Below are 20,684 nucleotides of genomic sequence, written 5' to 3' on the forward strand. Positions count from 1 at the left end.
GGTTCTACACCAAATGTCCTGAGTATACAAGATTCAATTATCCACAGCATGTGTGGGCACAATTACTGATTTATTTATTTATTTTAATAAGTGAGAGAATACTATTACAAATCATTAAGAATAAGAAAATCAAGAATAAGAAAACATTCTTTAGTTAACACAGGTGTATCAAGTCACCAAAACATACTGGGTCTCTGGTGGAATCATAGATCCTCAAGAAGGTACCTTCAATATCAGGCAGTATTCATTGCAATTAAGTTCAAGTGAGGGATTAAAGTTAAGTCCATTTTTAAGCGTTTTCCTGAGCAGGAAAGATCTATCAAATCAGGATTGTTGGGGAAAAAAAAAAAAAAAAGAAATTTTTGATAAGTTATAAAATTATTGCTGATCAGATAAGCAACTTACAGATGTAGCAGAGATAAATGTAATAGTTTACACTCACCTGCAATGAATGTGCTGATGTATGCTTTAAGATCATCCATGCATACACAATATAGCTGTTAAATCATTAATGTACGTATATATTGGAAAAAATATTGAAGGTGGAGATGCAATGCTCCTTAATAATCATGAAATCCGGCTTTTCTATTAGAAAAATTCCCCATTTCAACACTCAACTAACACGGCTCTTTTGATGATAAGGCAAAAACTGTGACAATCTGCAGGTAGTCAGAAAGAACCATATTTATTCCCCAGACAATGTCAAGACATTTAAATTTGGGGAGAAAGACTGAAATCTCAAAATTTTCACACAGAGAGTAATTGCAAAATATTCAATTCTGAACCCACGGGAATGTTTAAATATGTATTTTGTAAGATAATATTGTAATATCCACTAAGGTAATTTTATAGATTAAATGTGCTGACTGAATCTCAAGGAATGATTGGAGTAATTTATTTCCGAAACTTTAAATACAATTGACATATTTCTACAAAATGTTCCAGTAACTTGAATAGGAGTTATCTCATGGTAAACTCTTTCATGAGCAGATGTGCTGTCGGTTGCAGAAGGGACCGAGATGGTTTGCACAGCAGAGGAGGAGCATAAAGCCAGCATATGCAAACCTCAAGTCTGACCATGCTAGAGTGTCCCTAGGCACAGGCACAAAGAAATAGGTTTTAGGAAATTCTGTAATAGCCTGCTTGAAAACAAGCACTGCCAAACAAACAAACAAGCAAACAAACAAACAATCATTCGCGCCTCACACACCCAGAGCTCAAAAATCAATGTAATCCAAAATTTCCAATGGCAGTCTATCAGTTCTCCCCGACTATTGAAGGCACTGTTCTGAGTGCCTTCTGTAGCGTAACCAACTTTTACGAAAGCATTACTCTGTGTATTACTGCATGGCAATACTTAAATCAATACTTCTTATCCACCAGTGCTAGCCACGGCAGATGAGCCCCAGCTGGGAAGATGCTGCAAGGACTGAGGGCTGGACTTTGTACGAGCCTTTGGCTCCGGGCTGCAATGCACATTAGCCATAGAAATGGTTAGAAGCCCAGGCAAAACAGAACAGCCTCCCACCTTCTTCTCAATCACCATTTCAATCACAGAGCAATCACCAGCATATGCTGCAAGCACTTCCATGTCATTTCAAGCTTGGCTCAGCATCTAATAGCTTAATTAGGACCAGAAAAGCTGCTATAGATCAATCACAAGAAATGCTAGCATTGAGTTTCACAGCTCCTTCCAGCAGCTGCCTGCTTTATTGTACTTTGGCTTACTTGCACCTCGGAGTCCATACATTCAGTAAGGACACGCAGGTTAAGGCCGAAGAAAGCCTTGCACAGCACTGGGCTTGCCCAGCATGGGAAAGAGCTGCTTTGAATCATGTTCTCTTATTTGCATTTATATTCTGGCATGTAAATATCAGCCCCAGAATGGGCAAGACTCAGATGAGGAGCACCATCCTCTCAGGAAAGATGCCTGTGTCTAGCCAGGTGATGGGGCAAAGTGTTTCTTTGCAAAAACATTTCTGAGAGAGAGGCTCATTTTCAAAACTGTAACCTGCAATGACCACAGTTTCAATCAGACTTTCAAGCTACTCCTGTAACAGCTTTGATAATTCTAGCGCTCACTGTAATTTTATTCACTGATTGATCCATTTAGAGTCCAGACTTGCTTCTCTAAGGACTGACTGTACTATAGGCTTCTCTTTTTGAACATTGTTATAGCTGTATCTTGCTTTTTTGTCCTTATTTAAGTGAACATACCTGAAGAACTAACTTGCTACGCTGCTGACCTTGAAGAGGGCTTCTGCAAAACCATTTCATTTAAAAGAAAGGAAAAAGAAAGATTGACAATCTGAAAATCACCCCTACAAAATAAATATTAATTAAAAAATATCTCAACACCTGATGACATTAAAGAAATCCAAATGAGTGCTTTAAAACTACCAGATGTCACTTGTTAGTGTACTTCTGAACTCAGGTCAATGTAGAGGTGTATCACTGCCTGTTTAATTGCGTGTGGAGGTTTGAACTAGAAAAAGCCCTTTGAAATGGAGTGCAAGACTAAACCAAGACTAGGAGTGCATTCAGTCAGACAAAAAAAAAATTAAGAAAAATTCTTCAAAAATAATATCTGTTGGAGAACAAACTTATTTTCATTTCTGCCGTGTGAAATGCAACTAAACTACTTTCTTTGCTTTTGGCTAAGTGCGTTGCTATATAATGAAGAAATGCAAGTCTGTATATAGGTCCCAGCTCAACACAATATCCAAGTTCGTACCTAGATGACAGTATCACATTAGAAAATCTACTAACCGGATCTCAGAGGCTTCATGCAACTAACCAAAGACGATGACTGTACATTGTATGTATACATACACACACAAACACACATGCCAGATTATTCAGTGTTTTCCTGTTGGTGCTATTTGCACACCTAATTATAGCATTAGTCATTTTAACATTTTCATTACACTTTCTAATGCAGACTGGGCTGCAGTCATGTAAGTCATACAGCTCCTACAGGAAAAATGTGGTTTATGGGACCGCTGTCTCTAGTGTACAGTTCAATAATGTTAAAAAGATACCAACATAAAAGTAATGGCTACATTTTTCATGAAGGGAGCATTACATTTCCACTTAATGGGGGTTTAAGCAGTTATTTCTCTATTATTACTATACTGCTAAAACTAATGCTCAGTAGCCCACTGTATGATCTGAAGAAGAATCCAAATTACTATCAGTGCTAATGATAAATATCCTCAGAGAGTAAATAACTTCTGAATGTGGTGCCAGTCCTAATCCGACTGATTGCATTTCAGCTAGTGTAGTGAAATACTTTTTTAGTGAAATTTTTAGTGAAATTTCTTCACAGATATCTATTTGCCTTTTCACATTGCCTCCTCTTTCTTCAACATTCACATTTCTTGTCTTAAAATACTCTCCCTAAAATATTAAATATATCTTTTGAACACACCTGCTTTGGATCAGCCACAGCGAACATAAAAGGGCCTGAGTTTGGGTTCAGTGTTCTGGTTGAGAGCACAGGCGGGCAAATAATGCAACTGCCAGAAGGAAGGGGCTGTAATGTGCAGGCAGGGATGTGGAGGAGCAGGCACTTGGGAAGCGAAAGCAAGGCAATAGGAGCTTTCTGCACATTAATTTGCAAAGATTTACTACCTAGGTCACCGCGTACACAGCTTGTAGTTCCTCACCTATGTTTGTAAATAGCTTTTCAAGGTTTTTCATGACAACATGACAAATATATCTCCCAAATTTGCATTCTCTGGATGATGACTTGAAGGTTCTTTTGAACACACAGAATAACACTTACCCCACTTTTTGTTCAATATTTGCTTTTATTTGACTTGTTTTCATGCATCATATTCCACAATATTGATAGCTATAATTTGTCCATCACTGACTTAATCACAAAAATTTCCTTCAGTGCCTTGGCCCAACATAACATTGTCTGGGATCCAGCTGTGCACGATCACAGAAAGCCTTTACCCATGTTGCTCATGGGCAGAGCTGTACCCATGAATAGTTAAACATTCATATATGGGTTTATATACTTGTCTCATTACTAACAAAATAGAAAGGTTTTATTGAGTAAAACACGATCTATGATTTACAAAAATGTCAGAAACAAACTTTTTCAACAATCATTGAAAGATATATTCCATTCCAGGTAAGCAGATAGAAATTTGATTGCAGGTTAATGTGACTTAAAACTTCCCAAGCCTGAGTTCCTTACTGCACGTTACCTTTGCTGATTTCTGATAAAAGACCCAGGGTTAATGCCAGTGCCCTTAAACTGGCACAAAAGACACGTACGATCACCATGTTACGTAAAAGCTGCCTTAAGAAGCAAAAAGATTCTACCCACAAATTTCAGCTGGCCTCTTTCCCTTGACTTGCCTGTACCGGGCTCTAGAGGAAGGCATGAAGTTCCCTGTAGGCTTGAGAAGAGTGAAGAAAGGAGGCGTATATTGTGCCCAAAATGTACAGTTAAAAATCTGAGAAGGAAGATGGGCAGTGAAGTTGTACTAACTGTACAGCCCTATTCAATAAATGTATCATACTCCTGCCTTATATTTCCCACTTCTTAAAATTAACATTTTTATATAGGAATTTAAGAGAATCCCCAAGGCACTTGAGGGATTAGCCATTGTTCATTTTTTATTAAGTTATAAAAAGAAAATAAAACTATCTTTGTGGCCATTTCAAGATGCTTCAGACAGGCTGTAAAGCGAGGGGTCCCTTGAGCTATTCCTTTGTCTAATGGACCATTTGTTTTCTGTGGTATTTTTCTTCATAGCATGGAGCATACAGCTCAGATCCCCTTTAATTCATCTTGACTAAACCATAAGTCAGTCCCTGCACTGTGGCAGAGTCATGGGAGGAACAAATCATTGCAGAAAACAAGTGATAATTATGTTGCAGCATAGTTACTGGTTTGGATGTCAAGTTACAACCCACTCCCCAAATGTCCTTCTGCTGCTTGCCATACACGTTCCTACAATAAAATCAAAGACCTTCAAGTCCCAAGTCCCACCAGAACACTTGAAAAACTGGCTAGCCATGCCAGACTGCCTGCAAACTTTACGGGGTCCATGAGGCAGGCAGCAATGATAAGATGACAGTATCTGTAAGGGATAAGGATGAGAATTTCCTCTGTAAACCAGACACACACAACACCTGTCCAAACTCAGCTCTAACCTAAGGGTCAGGCTTTTAGGAACTGTTTAGGCTTGTAAGACAGTCCTCCCACTGAGAGAAAGAATGACAGCAAGAACGAACCTACAACGACCGATGCTACTGCATTACCTACCATGCCGCTAGGTGCTGGTGGAATAAGGAAAGAGGAAAGCGGAATAAAGAAGTCAAGCTCTTGGACTTGTGAGAGAGTTGTGCCCATGGATGTTGGAAATAGCCCAGCTATGGACTTAAAATCAAGTAAAACGACAAAACCTACAATCTAAAAAGATTTGGTCATGTCACTCTGTCTATGGCATTACTCTGTCTTCAGTGGGAAGGAACCAGAAGATAGTGGGGGCTGCTGGCATGTCTGTCCCCTGCAAATCCTGTCCCTGCAGTCCTCCTCAGCACAGCTCAGTCAGCCTTTGCCTCACCTAAAGTTCAAAATGATGATGCCACTTGTAACCCTGAGAGAAAACCCAGCTACATAAAAATATACAAGCAAGAGATGCTATTGCCAAGCATTTTATAAAATTTTACAGTAAATGACAATTCTAAAATATTCTACAATATTATGTCTGCACTGGTGTAAATCTTCATTCACATAGTGCAAATTATATTGCATGCTCTTTGGTCTTATAAGCTATTTATAGTGTTAAACAAAGATTGGAGCAGCTCTGAATTAAAAAAAAAGAAAAGAAAAGGGAAAGGGAAAGGGAAAGGGAAAGGGAAAGGGAAAGGGAAAGGGAAAGGGAAAGGGAAAGGGAAAGGGAAAGGGAAAGGGAAAGGGAAAGGGAAAGGGAAAGGGAAAGGGAAAGGGAAAGAAAGAAAAAGGAAAGAAAGAGAAAGGAACGAAAGAAAAAGAAAGAGAAAAGAAAGAGAAGGAAAAGGAAAAGGAAAAGGAAAAGGAAAAGGAAAAGGAAAAGGAAAAGGAAAGGGAAAGGAAAAGGAAAAGGGAAAGGGAAAGGGAAAGGGAAAGGGAAAGGGAAAGGGAAAGGGAAAGGGAAAGGGAAAGGGAAAGGGAAAGGGAAAGGGAAAGGAAAAGGAAAAGGAAAAGGAAAAGGAAAAGGAAAAGGAAAAGGAAAACCAACTTTCAGTCAGGAGTTCCACAAAGACTTGGGATACTGGAGACTGACTGTTCAAGACATTTCCATCATTTGCCATCACTCTTTGTAGACACTTCTCATCCAGTCCTGGGAGCAGTGCGATAGGAAGCTGGCACAGCTATGCCACCTGACAGGCTGAGAAACGCTTGCTGCCAAATCAGTCACCAGTAGCCCTGGGGAGAGATGACTTTTCCTCCATTTTATACCATACTGTGTCTGTGCCTAAACGTTCAGACAGCAATGGCAATTTTTTTTCGCCATGCACCCTACCTAGCAAGTGCCGATCAGCAATGTCTGTCTGATCAGAAAGGGTACAACTATTAATCAGAACAAAAGTGTATCAGGCCAGCTGACAGCAAGACAGGAGGAAAGAGCAATGTCTCAACCATGAAATAACACAGCAAGAAGTTTTATGTATGGCTTCATTTGCTAAAGTCCTTTTGCCCGTTGACATTTAGATCTTTTTCTCTAGCTTAATTTCTTATAACATGAGAACGTGTCTTCAAGTTTCAGGATCAAGGGGAATGTGGTCTATATGTACTCTTCGTGCTCGGTTCAATTTGTTAACCTTCTCTCCTGTGGATGCAGTTGTACTAATACGTGTTATTTTCTTCTTTGTATACTAAGAGCTGGTATAAAATGTCTTTGTTGTGGTATAGCTGTGTTCACATAAGCAACACAAACAATTTAACCATATCTGTAATACATGTTGCTGGTATGAACAAAGTTTTGTAATGACAATGAAAAGGAATAGAACATGACCTTTTATTTTTAAACCAGGACCACTTAAATAGTTAGTCAAGACCTCACAAAGTAATTAACTACAAGGGAAATAACTGGTGTATTAACTTGAAAAAAATACTTCCAAACAGACTTACTTTCTATGGCAATTCCCCTATGACAAAGTTACTAGAAAGATGGGAAAAGAAGGAGCTGAGCTAACACTATTTCTAGATGTGCATAATCTTCTATATCACAGAGCTGAGGGGAAAAAAAAAAAAAAAAAAGAGCTGCAGAGAAAAAAAAATAAAGAAAACGAATCCTTAGACTCCCTGTCTCCTCTCAGAGGTAAAGCCTGCAGGGCTTTGACATATTTCTAATATTTTTCATCAAGGTTGCCAAAGGCCAGCTGGTTCACTGCATGGGGACCACTGCATCCTCAAAAGTACCCACACCCCCTGCGCATCCCTGCACCGATCTGCCCACTGCTGCCAGCTCCTCTCCTCTGCAGCTCCACAGCTTGCAGGCAGAGACCCACATCATCTGCACACTGATGGCTTTGCAGAGGGAAGACAGGGTTTGCCCTTGCATTTGTAAAGCATATAAAAAGTTTGGTGATATATTCCAGGAGGAGGAAAACCTTTGAACTCTGCCACATTCTGGGCTAGGCACAGTATGAGTAACCTGGTGTCTCTCCATGATCAGTCACTGTTTGCTGAGGGCTCCTCGCCTTGAGGTGAGTTACTATGAGATGGCATTTCAGACAGAGCAGCTCAAATACAGATGAGTAACAGCGTAAGTATTTGATTACAAAATGGGAAATAGTTGCAAAAAGGGGAAAAACAGCAAGACTCATAACAGAGATCAACCTGAAACTCAGATACAATGCCAGTGGCTGTGCAGGTTGCTTTCCTGGGGCTTGTCTCCGTAGGGAACTACTCTCACATACACTCCAGTTTTCCAAATGTAACCTTCGAGAACCAACACTTTCCCTTGGTCTCCATTTATCAGTTAAAGCCTACTTGCTGGAGTGAGTGCTCACTTTCATGAACCTTCTAGGCATATCTGGGTCCCTGACTTCTCCCTTGCTCCTATTCAACTCCTTCATGTGAGTGTATGCTGTCATCCTCTGACAGACAAAATGCAAGGGAAATATTGTTTGACTTGACCAAAACAAAACCACTCAGAAACTCTTTTGGATGCAAATGATTCCTTTTCAACTTGCTTTCCTGTCTATGAGGCTTGGTTTCATCCAACATCTGTCTCTCTTCCCCATGCAATGTAAATACATCACTTGAGGCTCATCTGGAAACTGTAACCAGCTCTCCTCAAAGCCATTTTTGTACAAATGCATCACAGTCCTGTCAGTGTACCTTACAAAATGTAAGCCTTAGGAACTGCTTATACACATCTTATACACATATGCACATTTTATTGACTGAACTGTTTCCAGTTTGTCCCTAGCACTGCAAAAACTCGAAATGTGGCACCAACACACATCTGGTGGTACGGGGACTGAGCAATTCTCTCCCTTCCTCTACGCACTGAGAGTGCTAGGGGACTCAGCACAAGTTTGAATGCTTCTTCCAAAATACTTTTTTTTTTTTTAATTTAATTGAAAGGGAGAAATATTCCAAGACAGTTTTCTTATTGATTCTCCCTAAAGGTCCCTTTCTTATGTTGTTTCATAAAGCCAAAGGACGTCATGATGTAGCGTAGCACCTGCGGAGTACCAAACATGACCTGTGATCCTTTTCTGAAAATTTCATTTTTTGCAAAAAATTTTGCAAATTTTTTTTTGCAAAAAATTTTGGGGATTTTATTTGTGCATGTCCTTATATTGAAGTCTTTTTGCTGTAGAGATAGGCCTGCTCACAATTTAGGGATTTTTTTTTTTTTTTTTAACCTCAAGTTAATTGACCAACAATTAACTGGAGCTCTTTAGTGTCTTTGAAAAAGGAAGCCAGAATTCCCCCCAAACTTTTGTTATGGGCTACAAATATTTGCAGTTTGGCTTAATCTGATCCCTAAGGTAAACCACAAATGTTTGTCGTATACATTTTAAGATTGCTCTAATTCACGGGGTACAGAGGGATTTCACTTTCTGGAGAAGCTCAGCATTGATGGGGGTTGCTCTTTGGCTTTTGGTACTGTGTTTTTGGTTAAGAACACTGGAAACAACTTCAAAAATGCTAGCTCTTGAGCCTATGCTTACACTGCTTCAGTAAAATTATTTTTTCATTTAAAGCAAGCTGGAATTTAACTGTAATAGATCCTATATCTACCCAAAGATAATTCTAAGGAACTTAGATACTAAAATAAAAATATCTATAAATATTAGGCACCTGAGTAGTGCAAGATACAGGGAGTATTTTTAGGAGTTCCAATGAATGAAACAGAATACATCATGTATATAAACAACTGAAGAAATATTTTGTGATTTGTATTATTTGATTATAAGCAACTTGTAGTAATGGTTTATAAACCCTCATCCTAATACTCTCTTACAATTTCACAACCTCAAAGCCAGAATATATGCGACCTCCTCTTCCACTTGAATGTCATTAGCATGTGAAACATGCTAATAGATCCATTCAGTTTACATGTATGTTTATTTACTTGATTGGAGTAAGGCATCATGTATATTACAGCTCTTAACTTTTATCATGTTACAGACTAGAACTGCAAGCAATTCTTTCTCTATCCTGACATGAACAGACACTGCCTTCTCAAGAAAGTCATCTAAAAGGGTTCATACCAATTTTTTGGTTTCCTTTTAGCCCATCAAAAGTCTACTACTTCATCTATAGCTAATGTACAAAGTAACTTTTTCAAGTTAAGAAGCAAAACAGCCTTTCTGAATGCAGTAACTGGACATAAAGTGCATAAAGTGCATAAAGTGAGAGCAGAGCCTGCAATCATCTCACTAATTACTTATAAAAATTTATATCATCATTCTGCAATAATATGGGCCCACTAGAGGTGCAAAGGCAAAGGTGTTTCCAACTGCAGGGCAAACACTGTAAGCAGCTTCTTCTACAGTCCCTGGAAGTTCCTGCTATAACCAAACATTAACATCCCTTTCAAGGAACATACTAATGCCTCCTTAAACAAGCTATTAAATTCAGATGAAAAATGTTCTGGTCCTGGAGTTTTATTATTGTTCATATTTAGTATAGCTTCAAAGAATTTTCCCTCTATGATTTATCACAAGAAGTTTGTCAATGTTTGCAGATCTCCCACTTCGAGATATGTTTGAATAACTTTTGGTGGGATATCTGAAATACCCATGTTTTTAGCCATAACCAGGCAAACTTAGAAAATGTGTCTGTTTGACAGACATACCTGCATTTATAAATGCATGTTATTATATTGAATGTAACAGAACCTTTGACAAAATTTGATATAAATGGTAAAAAAGGCAGTGCCTGTAACACGGTATTATTCTGCTAATTTCAGGAAATCAGATAAACTTAATTAATACATTAATACATAATGCATTATAATAATGCATTAATACAATGAACAATAAAAACAGTTTTCCATTTGTAATGGTTTGTTTTGCTTCTAATATTTATAAGCAACTGCCATGTAAACATTTTAAATTTTCTAAATAAATATTTTAAAAAATAATAATACACAAACTCAAATCAACAAAGGAGTATCCTACGGTCTATTTGCTTTTATAAAAAACATTTGTTTGCAGATGTTTAAGATTATTGGTATATCCTTTGTTATGATCAGGAACAAATAAGCCAGTAGTTTAAAAAAAAATGACTTAATTTACTGAGACATGAAACAAATCCTCAGAAATGTCTACAGCTGAAACATGTTGCAGACCCACTTCACAGTAAGTGATCTATAGCAAAATCTGGGTGACCAGTGTGCCTTCCCATCACCAATTCTGTGATACTGCTCCTCTTGCCTTCCCCCTGTCCAGCCCCACAGCACTGCAATCTTTGGAAATAAGCATTAAGGTCAGACATCTTCTGGTACAGAACTCAACTGCCATGCTGCATGGCTTTTTTTGGTGCACAGACAGGGACATCACAATCCCATACCGCCTGTCTTTGCAGATCAGAAAAAGGGGGACACTGAGAGGGTTATTAATGGGGTTGGACAAGTAGACCCACATTCTAACTCTTCAATCCTCTCTCACATACATGCTTACATCTTGGTGCTCAGCACAGGAAGGGCTATTTCTTCACAAACTGTAAGGCTCTGGGGATTAATGTAGGAGGCTCACTAATATTAGTATGGGATAATCTGAAAACAACCATAAAGCCAAGCTCTCTATGATATCGTCTATGGAACATTTCCATGATGGTATTGACATCTGTGCATTCTTGCGTCTGCTTTCTTCATATTTCTTAAGACAGTTTGATGGAAGATGGTGAGTTATAGCTCCATCAGCTGAAGTATGGTAGTGGCATGTGCTTTCAATACGCTGAAAGACAGATGGAGAAATCTGGTGCCAAAGCTGATGACAAATATCCACCTCTTATGACAAAATAACTGCTTGCTGTATTGTATATGACCTTTATGACACCCAGAGAAAGAACCTCAGAGATGGATGGTAGAAAGCAACAAGCAGTCTAAGGTGTTTAACACATACTGCACAGTTCTTTTTTAAACCTACAACACTTACTGGAAGATGAAGGGTGTGCAGTTTGGGGCCATTGCTGCGATGAAGACTATGCTGCAATAGTCTTTAGTGTTTTCAGGACAATGCCCACATATTCTTTGATGGGTTGACAAGATCAGGGATTTCATAAACCATATATGATAATGACAGCAGTGGCAGAACCTTCTATCAACACACAGTCATGCTTATCATAAAGGCTGTGGAGCCTGAAAGGGAACATGGGGGTCCCGTGGCTGCTCCTTACACTGTTAATGCTGATGAAGCTTTTGGCTCTGCAGAAATGAAAATCAGCAGAATGTAAGATGGAGTTTGCTTGGAAGCTTCTGTAGGATCTGGAAAGGCCATAGCACTCTCAATCATGAGTTGTAAAGAAAATATAGACGTGTCATTTTTCTTAAGTAAGAACATCTGGAGATGTCCAATATAATTACTTTTTTCCTAGCAATGAAGCATAAGGTTAAGCTGTGCAGCTTCACAGCCGACACGAGTAATTTGTTCAGCCCATAAGAACTGAACATCCAGATGTAACAAACAACACGATGGGGAAGGGATTCTCAAACTACTCCACAAAACAAATAAGGTACAAAAGGCACATTTAAGAAGTGATTCTTTCCCCGGTTACTTTCATTTACTAGGCCAAGGTAAGCAACGACAGCTACCAGACTGAAGAGCAAATACAGATGTACTGCTTTGTTTCTGGCAAGTGAAAAGCACTAACTGCCCCTGACTGATGTACAAGTAAAACCTGCAGTTTTCCCTGAAACAGAGGGAACCTCTGCGAGGCAGAAATTCACAGATTTCCACTAGAACCCACCTGATCTCACTGTACGTGGACATCCGACAGACTCCCCTGCGCAGCCCAACCACAGGCAGCGGCGGGCTCCGGCCTGTGCCCGGTGTGGCGCCTGGTGCAGGGGGGGCTGCCGCAGGCCCGTGCCCCTACATCCAGCCAGCAGCAAGGTGGATGCACAACGTACACAGAACATCATATAAACGTACATATGTGGCCAGCAGTGCCCCAGCACAGATCAAGGTGACAGCATTGACACAAAGATGAACGGCACTTACAGCCTGGCTGGACAAGTGCATTGACGAGCCGCTTGTTTATACGTGACCGGTCCCTTTACACACTTTTCCTCTACTTGTCCACTTTTCCATTTCCATAATGTGTCCACACCCCTGGCAGTGAACCCTCAGTCTGTGGTGATCTAAGGACAGGGTCTCCTGCAGGCTCATGGTAGTGGGAGTCACCCCTGGCCTGTGGGACTAATGCCCTGGGGTGCTCGTGTCCCTGACTGGGTTATTGGGGTGCCCCTGCCTGGCGAGTCCCTCTGTTCCTTCCTCTGTGCGCAGGCAGCTGAGCCTTTAACCAGCCACAGTTAACCATGTGGTGTCCAGGGAGGCTGTGAAGGATGAATTTTTGCCACCAAAATTTTGCAGCTTCAGCATAGGACTAGATTAACACCTGAGTTCTGAAAGCTCCCCCAGAAGATGAACTTGCAAGGAACAGTGGCCAGCATGGAGGCAAGGAGGTGACATCCACTCACACCAAGTAAGCACAGCACAGGACAAACAGTGAGCATGCAGCTGGGACAGCAGGGACATGGAGGGGCTGCAGATACATGGCAGCATGTCCAGAAGCAAATTTCAAGTGTATGAGAGCTCTTAGTTCAAGAGTTTTGCCCCAAAAAACTAAATCCATTAAAAAAAAATACAGTTCATGAAAACAAAAACAGCTTTAACCAAAACATACCAACAGGTTGTACAAGCCTTCCCCCCCCGCCAAAAAAAAAAAAAAGAGAAAAAAACAAAAACAGAAGGGCTGTCAGCATGTCTAAGCTATCAGCAACTTCCCTTCATTAAACTTAATTGGTACACATTAGCAATTTCAATTGACGCATGCAAAGAAAAGCAATTTCACATGGATGATGGGAGCCTCTAGCCAGTCTGGAGTAGAGGCTGATTCCTCTGTCTATTTACACCCCACTTTGAAACGTAAAAACTGATTGCTGGTAACATCAGCCTTCCTGTAGGAGCTGGGCCAACTCCATACTGGTGGCAAAAAAATACAAATTCTGCATGTACTTTGGATTTTAAGAGGCACTTGTTCTTCACCAACACTTGGCTGATGGGACAATCTGAGATACATTAATAGCTGCTGGTTGACTATTCACAAACCAATCATGCAAGTAGATTGGAAATAACTTCTTTAAATGCAAACTTTTGAAAATATTGGGTTGGTATATAGACTATGCATGTTATATTTCTAGAGGGAAAAAACCCTGCATGTTCAGACAATAAATTAATCTTTGAAATTAATGAACTTATGTGAAAAGTATTATCAAGAATCAGCTAAAATTGGTGACCATACAGTAAAGAATTAATAACAATAAAATGTTGATACTGCTGATAGAATCATTAATGTTGGAAAAGACCTCCAAGATTACCTGGTCCAACCATGCCCCTATCACCAATATCACCCACTAAGCCATGTCCCTATGCACCAGGGACTGTCCAGTTGATTTCCATTTGTGGGTTTGACGCTGCCGTCTGGTTTACAGCCATGGCTGGGTCCCATGCTGCGTTCCAGACTATGGGCATGGCTCTGCTCCAGGTGGCTGCCTGCCTGACGCTCCTGCCTTCGCCCCACACCGCCGTTGTGCCACCGGGAAGGCCCAGGCCCCCTGTCGCTGTATGGCTGAGGGGGCGGCCTGCTCCACGCATCGTTGCGGTGCCAGTGGTACCGCCTGTAAGTGTCTATGGGCTGCGCACCAGAGGTCCCTTGGGCACCGGTGTCAGTTGTGCCACAGGCGCTATCCCTCTGTCCATGACACTTCTCATTAGGTGCACTCCTTCTCGGTGCTTCCTTGGAAGCATCGCTGTCCTCTCACACTGAGGAGGCCTGCCACTCACCTTCCTGCTTCAGCTCTTCTTCCTGCCACACAAGTCAGCTGTCAGAGTGCCTAGATGCTCAGCAAGTAGTGGGCCAGCTGCAGGGGTCCTGTTTTATAGGGCCTGGAGCAAGGGCAGGGCAGCGGTGGCCACTGTGACCTCAGCAAGCCTCTGTGATGGAGTGGCCCACGCGTGGCCAAAGGCAGCTGTGTTGGGAGCAGCCTGGAAGATGCCCTCACGTGGAAGAAGGAGGGTTGGGGGGGCTGAGGGTCCCTTTTCTGGGGCTGGCTCCCCCGGGTCATTTGGCTTGCCAGAGAGAAAGGCTGCCCCTCAGCCACAGGGACTGCCCTCCACCTCCCATCCTGTGCCCTGGGTTTATTTTTAACACTGTTTTTTAGGTAATTTCATTCTATCCTTTATGGAAAAGAACAGAAGCAAGGTGCATCTTCAGCCCTAATTCCCATGTGCGCTTTGTGCTCTGAGTAAAGAATCTCTTCCTCACATCACATCTAATCTAAACCTCCTCTCCATTTATTCAAAGCCCTTATTCCTTGTTCCATCGCTACACTCCCTGACAGAGTCCCTCTCCAGCTTTCTTTTAGGCCACTTTTATGGGTTAGGTTAGGTGGCAAAACTGCAGGACCTTGCAAATTGCAGCCTTATCTACCTTGTTGCACATGTTCCACGTGACCTTTTCCAGCTCAGGCTCTAGCCTCTAATCGGTGTAACATACAATCATAGAAACATTAAGGTTGGAAAAGGCCTCCAAGATCATCTGGTCCAACCGTCCCCCTACCACCAATGTCACCCACTAAACCATGTCCCTAAACACCACGTCCAACCTCTCCTTAAACACCCCCAGGGACGGTGACTCCACCACCTCCCTGGGCAACCCATTCCAATGCCTGACTGCTCTTTCTGAGAAGAAATGTCTCCTCATTTCCCACCTGAACCTCCCCCGGTGCAACTTGAGTCCATTCCCTCTTGTCCTATCGCTAGTTATCTGTGAGAAGAGGCCGACCCTCAGCTAACCACAACTTCCTTTCATTTGTGCATATGGAGAATATTGGTTCAGGAAATTATTCCAGCATGTGCTTAAATCTCTCTGAAGTGAACTCTGAATTGAAGTGCACGCCCAGAGTTAACTGAATATTTTGCAGCCTTTCTAGGTACGGGAGTGGAACTGGGGCCATAATCTTTAACTATATGATCCTATATTCTTCCAGTGCTATGACATTTCTTACAGGACAATCAGCATCTCTCTCTGCCGTGTGTACTCTTTGGCTGGCATCAAGATAAGCATAATTTATGAAAGTAATCTCACCCCACAGTAAATTTTACTTCTGGGTCATTTTACAAATTAATGAAAATTGGAGTGGTACTGAAAGTTGGCTACGTGCATACCCCACTTTGACTTGCACCTCCTGAGTTATTGCAGCTTTACAGACAGGGCTCCAGGACCCATCTATCAGCCCATCTGAACTGGGAACTGCTACTGTCAAAAGATCCATGGGTACCCCACTCCTGAGAGAAACGGTGTCTGGATCCATGTGCTGCAACAGCTTGTGCGATAACAGCTTTCCTTTTGGGGAACTGTGAATGTCTGCAGTCACTTTTCTGCCATCTACCCCTTTTCACACTAGTTTTCAATCACTGCCATCTCAGCAACAGCATGTATCACTGCTGGCCTTTGTTTTAGAAAGCTGATTTCCATTCTCCAACACCCCCACCTCCCAACTGACGTCTCAGCAACAATGATCCTACTCAGAAGCACAGTATTCTGCAAGATCTCTACATGTGTAGATACACATATATAGAAATCACTGACGATTATGAGAGAGCCAAATATACTCAAATAGATCGACGCTGTAGTTGTATTTGCCTTTTGTGCAGATAAATGATGAATTCATATTTGTGGAAGCAAAGCCACCAGCTGCTTAACAAAGCAACTCAGCACACTAACAAGTGAGGAACCAGCCGCAGCACTCCTTGAACGTGGCCTGCTGCTGTGGCCAGCTGACAAAGGCACGATGGCACTTGCAGGTCCGTGGGGTGACCACCACGAGTATGCTGCACTGTTATGCAGATTGGAGGCGGCAGCAGTGATCCCAGGGTTTCCCGGTGCGAGAGGGCTTTCAGACAAGTGCAAGAGGGGATGCTTTCCCAGGCTGATATACTGACCACTGGTGGGTTCGCACTAACAAATAGTATTCTTGGGGATCTGACTTAATCTTTGCTTCTCTGGCTGGAGCTATACAAAAAGCAAACAAAGAAAACAAAGAAAGATTTAAGTAGCATGTGCCCTGCCACCATTCATCCCACTCAGGGGCTGCTATCGAGCTTAACTAATAAGCATAATCAGCTCTGAACATTAACTTCTGAATCTTTTGGCAAAAGCTTTCAACTGCTCTTAAGATGAGGCAGAATACAGGTTAGGGGTGAAGGCTCCTTCTCCCTCGGCACCCCCTCTCTCACCTCCGGGCAGGTCTTGGACCAGTCCCAAGAACAGTGCTGGCATGGAGCTGCTCTTTTCTTATGCCGCAACCATGCGTGAATACAGGCCAGATACAAAGAGCGCATTGTATCAGCTTTGTTGGGGATGTTGTAGCCTCTCTTTCCCCCGACAAGTTATCCTCCCGAACCAGGCAGCCCACTGCAGCTGCACGGGAAGGCTGCAGTACAGAAGGAATATTTTACAAGTTCCAAAAATAATTCTTGTGAGAAGTGAGAAGTTCTGCTTGAATCCTGACAGAGTAACAGACAGGCTGAAGCTGGAGGGAGCACAAATAAATCAGAGAAATAATGACAAAGGCAAACCTGCAGTGCTGTGCTATTGAAAATTAGAGGACCTAGACAAGGTAGAATAACTCCAGTCTGTGGGAGAATTGTGCATTTTTTCTCTCCTACACAGAGCAAGGGAAGGGAAGAGAGAGAGAGAAAAGAAAAGGGAAAGGGAAAGGAAAGAGCAAAGAAGTCATGATAATCAGAGATCTTTGAATTATACCTGAACCCAAAGCACACTGGACAAGTGCTAACTTTTTGATGAAGCCCTCGAAGCATGCTGATAAACAGGTTTGAGGAAATGAAGAGCACTGCTGTTAAATGAAAATGAAAGGCAATCAGCACATCAGAGACGCAGACCCAATACATTTAATATCAGCATCCCAAACCAAATGTACTCAAGATACAGAGATCACTTCTGAAAAATTGGAAAGCTGTGCCTCACACTTCAATAGGTAATTGTAAAGCAGCAGACCACTCTGTAAAGAGCTGCTGGGCTTGTACTGCTATTACTATTTGGAAAAGTTGGTCATAGATTCTGTAATGTTGACAGTGACTTTCCTTGAATTGTATGTTCTGGAGTTCAGATTTCCATTATGTTTTCATTGCAGTGAAATTAAATTAAAACTGATCAAACGATAGCTGAGGATTACATCCTATTTTAAGAGTCTGTTCTTTCACTTTGAGCTAAAATGAAACATTGCCAAGGGCTGGCAGAAAAATAGCAAAGGAAGAACATGATTAAAAAGGAAAGCATTATTACAAAGACAAATGGCACATTTCACATGTCAGCTATTAAATATACTTACAGACTGTATAAAAATAATACACTCAACTACTGAAAAGGTGTTTTCAGGCAGGGCTATAGGATTACAAGGAGGTACTGGCACCATTACAGGGTCAGAGCACTTTACCTCCAGGCAAGGGGAATCAGAGACAGGCTTTGTATTGTACATTGCTGCCAATCAATCAGGGGAGAGAGGTAAAGAGCCCCAAATGGCAGCTCTTGCTGAGGTGTCAGGGGCAACACGTCTTCACGCTTCACTCCTCCTGGTAACTCTCGCTGGCATGACCCATATGCCGAGCCTCCGTCTGTGCTGCGCCACATGTGCCCTGTGTCCATCCCCAGTACTGGGTGGGTGGGTGGAGGGAACAAAAGCCAAAACTGGTCCACTGGGTTGGAAACCTCTCTCTTACGTTCAACAAAGTTCAAAGTAGAGATCGCTTGCTTTATTTCCCTGCGTTTTGAAGGGCTGTGCATGCAGTTAACCGTTGCTGAGATTTTTGACATCTTCTCCTGTATGCACAGGGGGTGTGAAGGAACTCTGCAGGAACACAACAGATACATGGCTCACATTGAAATGGCTAATGTCAAAGCTCACAGGCATGATAGCTGCACAGCCTCTCAAGACACTCCCTGGATGTGTGAAAGCTCAGCCCAGGCTCCCTCTTGACAAGCATATGTTTTGAGTCAGGCTAGGCTAGTTAATGCTCTGGTCTGTTTGAAAGTCATTAGAAATTAAGCTTTTTAGCTTTTCATTGTTAACTTTTTTTTTAACTGCAAACTATTTCTTAATTGCATTAAAATAATGCAGGATTTTCCACTAATGCTTTTAAAAAGTGCATTAACATCTTGAATGAAAACGCTGCTCCAGGTATTTTCTTTGGGTCTCAAACTCCAGCAGCATTAGAGCATGGTTTGACCTTGGTTTGTTCTGTTTGTTGGGGCATTTAAGCCTGAAAATCAAGGTGACATTTGGGTCAGGTAATGGGCCTGTATGAAAACTGCAAAAATAGGCTTTTGTGAGGCAATTTGATTGAGTGAGACTGGAGTGCTTCTGAAAGCATGTGCAGGTGGCACCTCTGGCCACTCGCTCAGGACAGGGAGACGCCCAGGCCAGCAGTGATGCCTCCACCCAGCGGGGACAGATGACAAAGGGCAGAAATGGGAATCAATTCACTGCAATCCAGCACTGCTGTAACGCAGCCAGCGTCACATCACTAGTTAAGAAAAAAGAAAACCTATTTAGCTGACACTTGCTTTGTGTGCCATTAAGCCGGACTCTGCCTTTGCCCGCACTTGTGCAGTTGGCACATATGTTAATTCACGAAAGGGTACAGACAGGCACCCGTGCTTCTGCAGCCTTTCCTTTGGTTTCAAAGGGAGCTGGGCCTGGCACAGCCACCCCAAGTCCTTCTTTATTCCCCTTGTAAATGGCTGTCGCTGCGTGCCCAAATGGCACGTCCTTTGAAGTTGCAGAGGAAAGGAGGGGGGCAGAGGGGTGTTTGCTTTCCTGAGTGAATTAAAGCGGTTCTGAAAGAAGCCAAATTTGCAATTCTGAAAACCAGACTCCTCTATAAGGCAGGCCAAGGCAAGAGCAGCGGGCAGGCGGCGGGCCTTCCCGCACCTTCTCCACAGTGCCCTCAAGAGAAACCCCGGCGCAGCAAGGGCGAAGGCTGGTCCTGCCAAGGGAGGTGGCAGCCCAGCGCCTTGGTGGCTTTTGTCATTTGTACAGCTGTCCTGTAGCAACTGGGCTGCTGCCACGCACCCGCTCGCCACCAGACGTTTAACAGCTGCCTAATAACAACCAGCTTTGCTCATTACACACAGAGGCTGGCTTGAACGAGGAATTCAGAGGAGAAGTACAGATTAAATTACCAGCTCCCTGAACTAGACGGCCTTCACCTAATATTGTTAAAGCCTTATGTGAAATAATACAGGATGAATTGTGAACCTTCTTATTGGTTTCTGGGTAGACAGCTTTAAAAGCTAATCGTAGCTAATTAAATTACTTAAATTCATTTGCCTCTGCCAATGGGCCATGTGATAGGGTGACTTTGGAAGACACCGCTCTTGGAGGATGTGGCTCTTGTATTTTACACCAGGGCAATGTTAATCACCAGAAAATGCAATTACCACATTATTGCTAAATCCATATGTATGAAATAAAATGAACTCCAGCAGTGGGAAGACATGAAATATTCGACTCCTTGAATAATGACAAAAAGTGCTATTTAGTCTCCTTGAAACACCCTTAACTTTTGTTTAGTATGTAAGGCCTACAACACAAGACTAATATGTTTATGACCAAACTAATATTTCATATATTTATTAAAAGTCTACCACTTATTGCCAAGTCCCAGAGACGTATCCAGACAAACACTTGCTGTTGCTGTCTCAAATTTTCAAAAGCTCCAGGCCAGGAACAAACACCAACACTGAATGTCCTCTGCACAGGAAGGACGCACATTCTGCTTCACCACCAAAGATATTTTTCACGTCTCCATTTGACACCTCGAGAAGCTAAGGCAGAGACATGAAATTGTTTCTCTACAGTTATTGACAGAAGGGGTGTCAGGATCCAGACGGTAATTCATGAGATCTT

The 20,684-nt window shown here is 42.0% G+C and overlaps 2 protein-coding genes across 5 annotated transcripts in view; both read right to left on the reverse strand.

Moving 5' to 3' along the window:
* The window catches only part of SLC35F1 (solute carrier family 35 member F1), a 243,299-nt gene that overhangs the window by 147,495 nt on the left and 75,120 nt on the right, over positions 1-20,684 (reverse strand). The window lies entirely within an intron of this gene.
* The window catches only part of LOC308193406 (uncharacterized protein), a 32,856-nt gene continuing 30,320 nt past the window's right edge, over positions 18,149-20,684 (reverse strand). For 3 of the 4 annotated variants that reach the window (XR_013949606.1, XM_080588103.1, XM_080588102.1), the window contains one exon: positions 18,149-18,623. Coding sequence is in view for 2 of the 4 variants with exons in the window: in XM_080588103.1 (XP_080444229.1) it covers positions 18,564-18,623 (60 nt within the window). In the remaining 2 variants the exon portion in view is untranslated. Of the gene's footprint in view, positions 19,036-20,684 lie in introns of all 4 variants that reach the window. The other variant, XR_013949607.1, reaches the window with a different exon arrangement.

This window comes from Anser brachyrhynchus (genome assembly GCF_964034855.1).
Source record: "Anser brachyrhynchus genome assembly, chromosome: 3".
NCBI lineage: Eukaryota > Metazoa > Chordata > Aves > Anseriformes > Anatidae > Anser > Anser brachyrhynchus.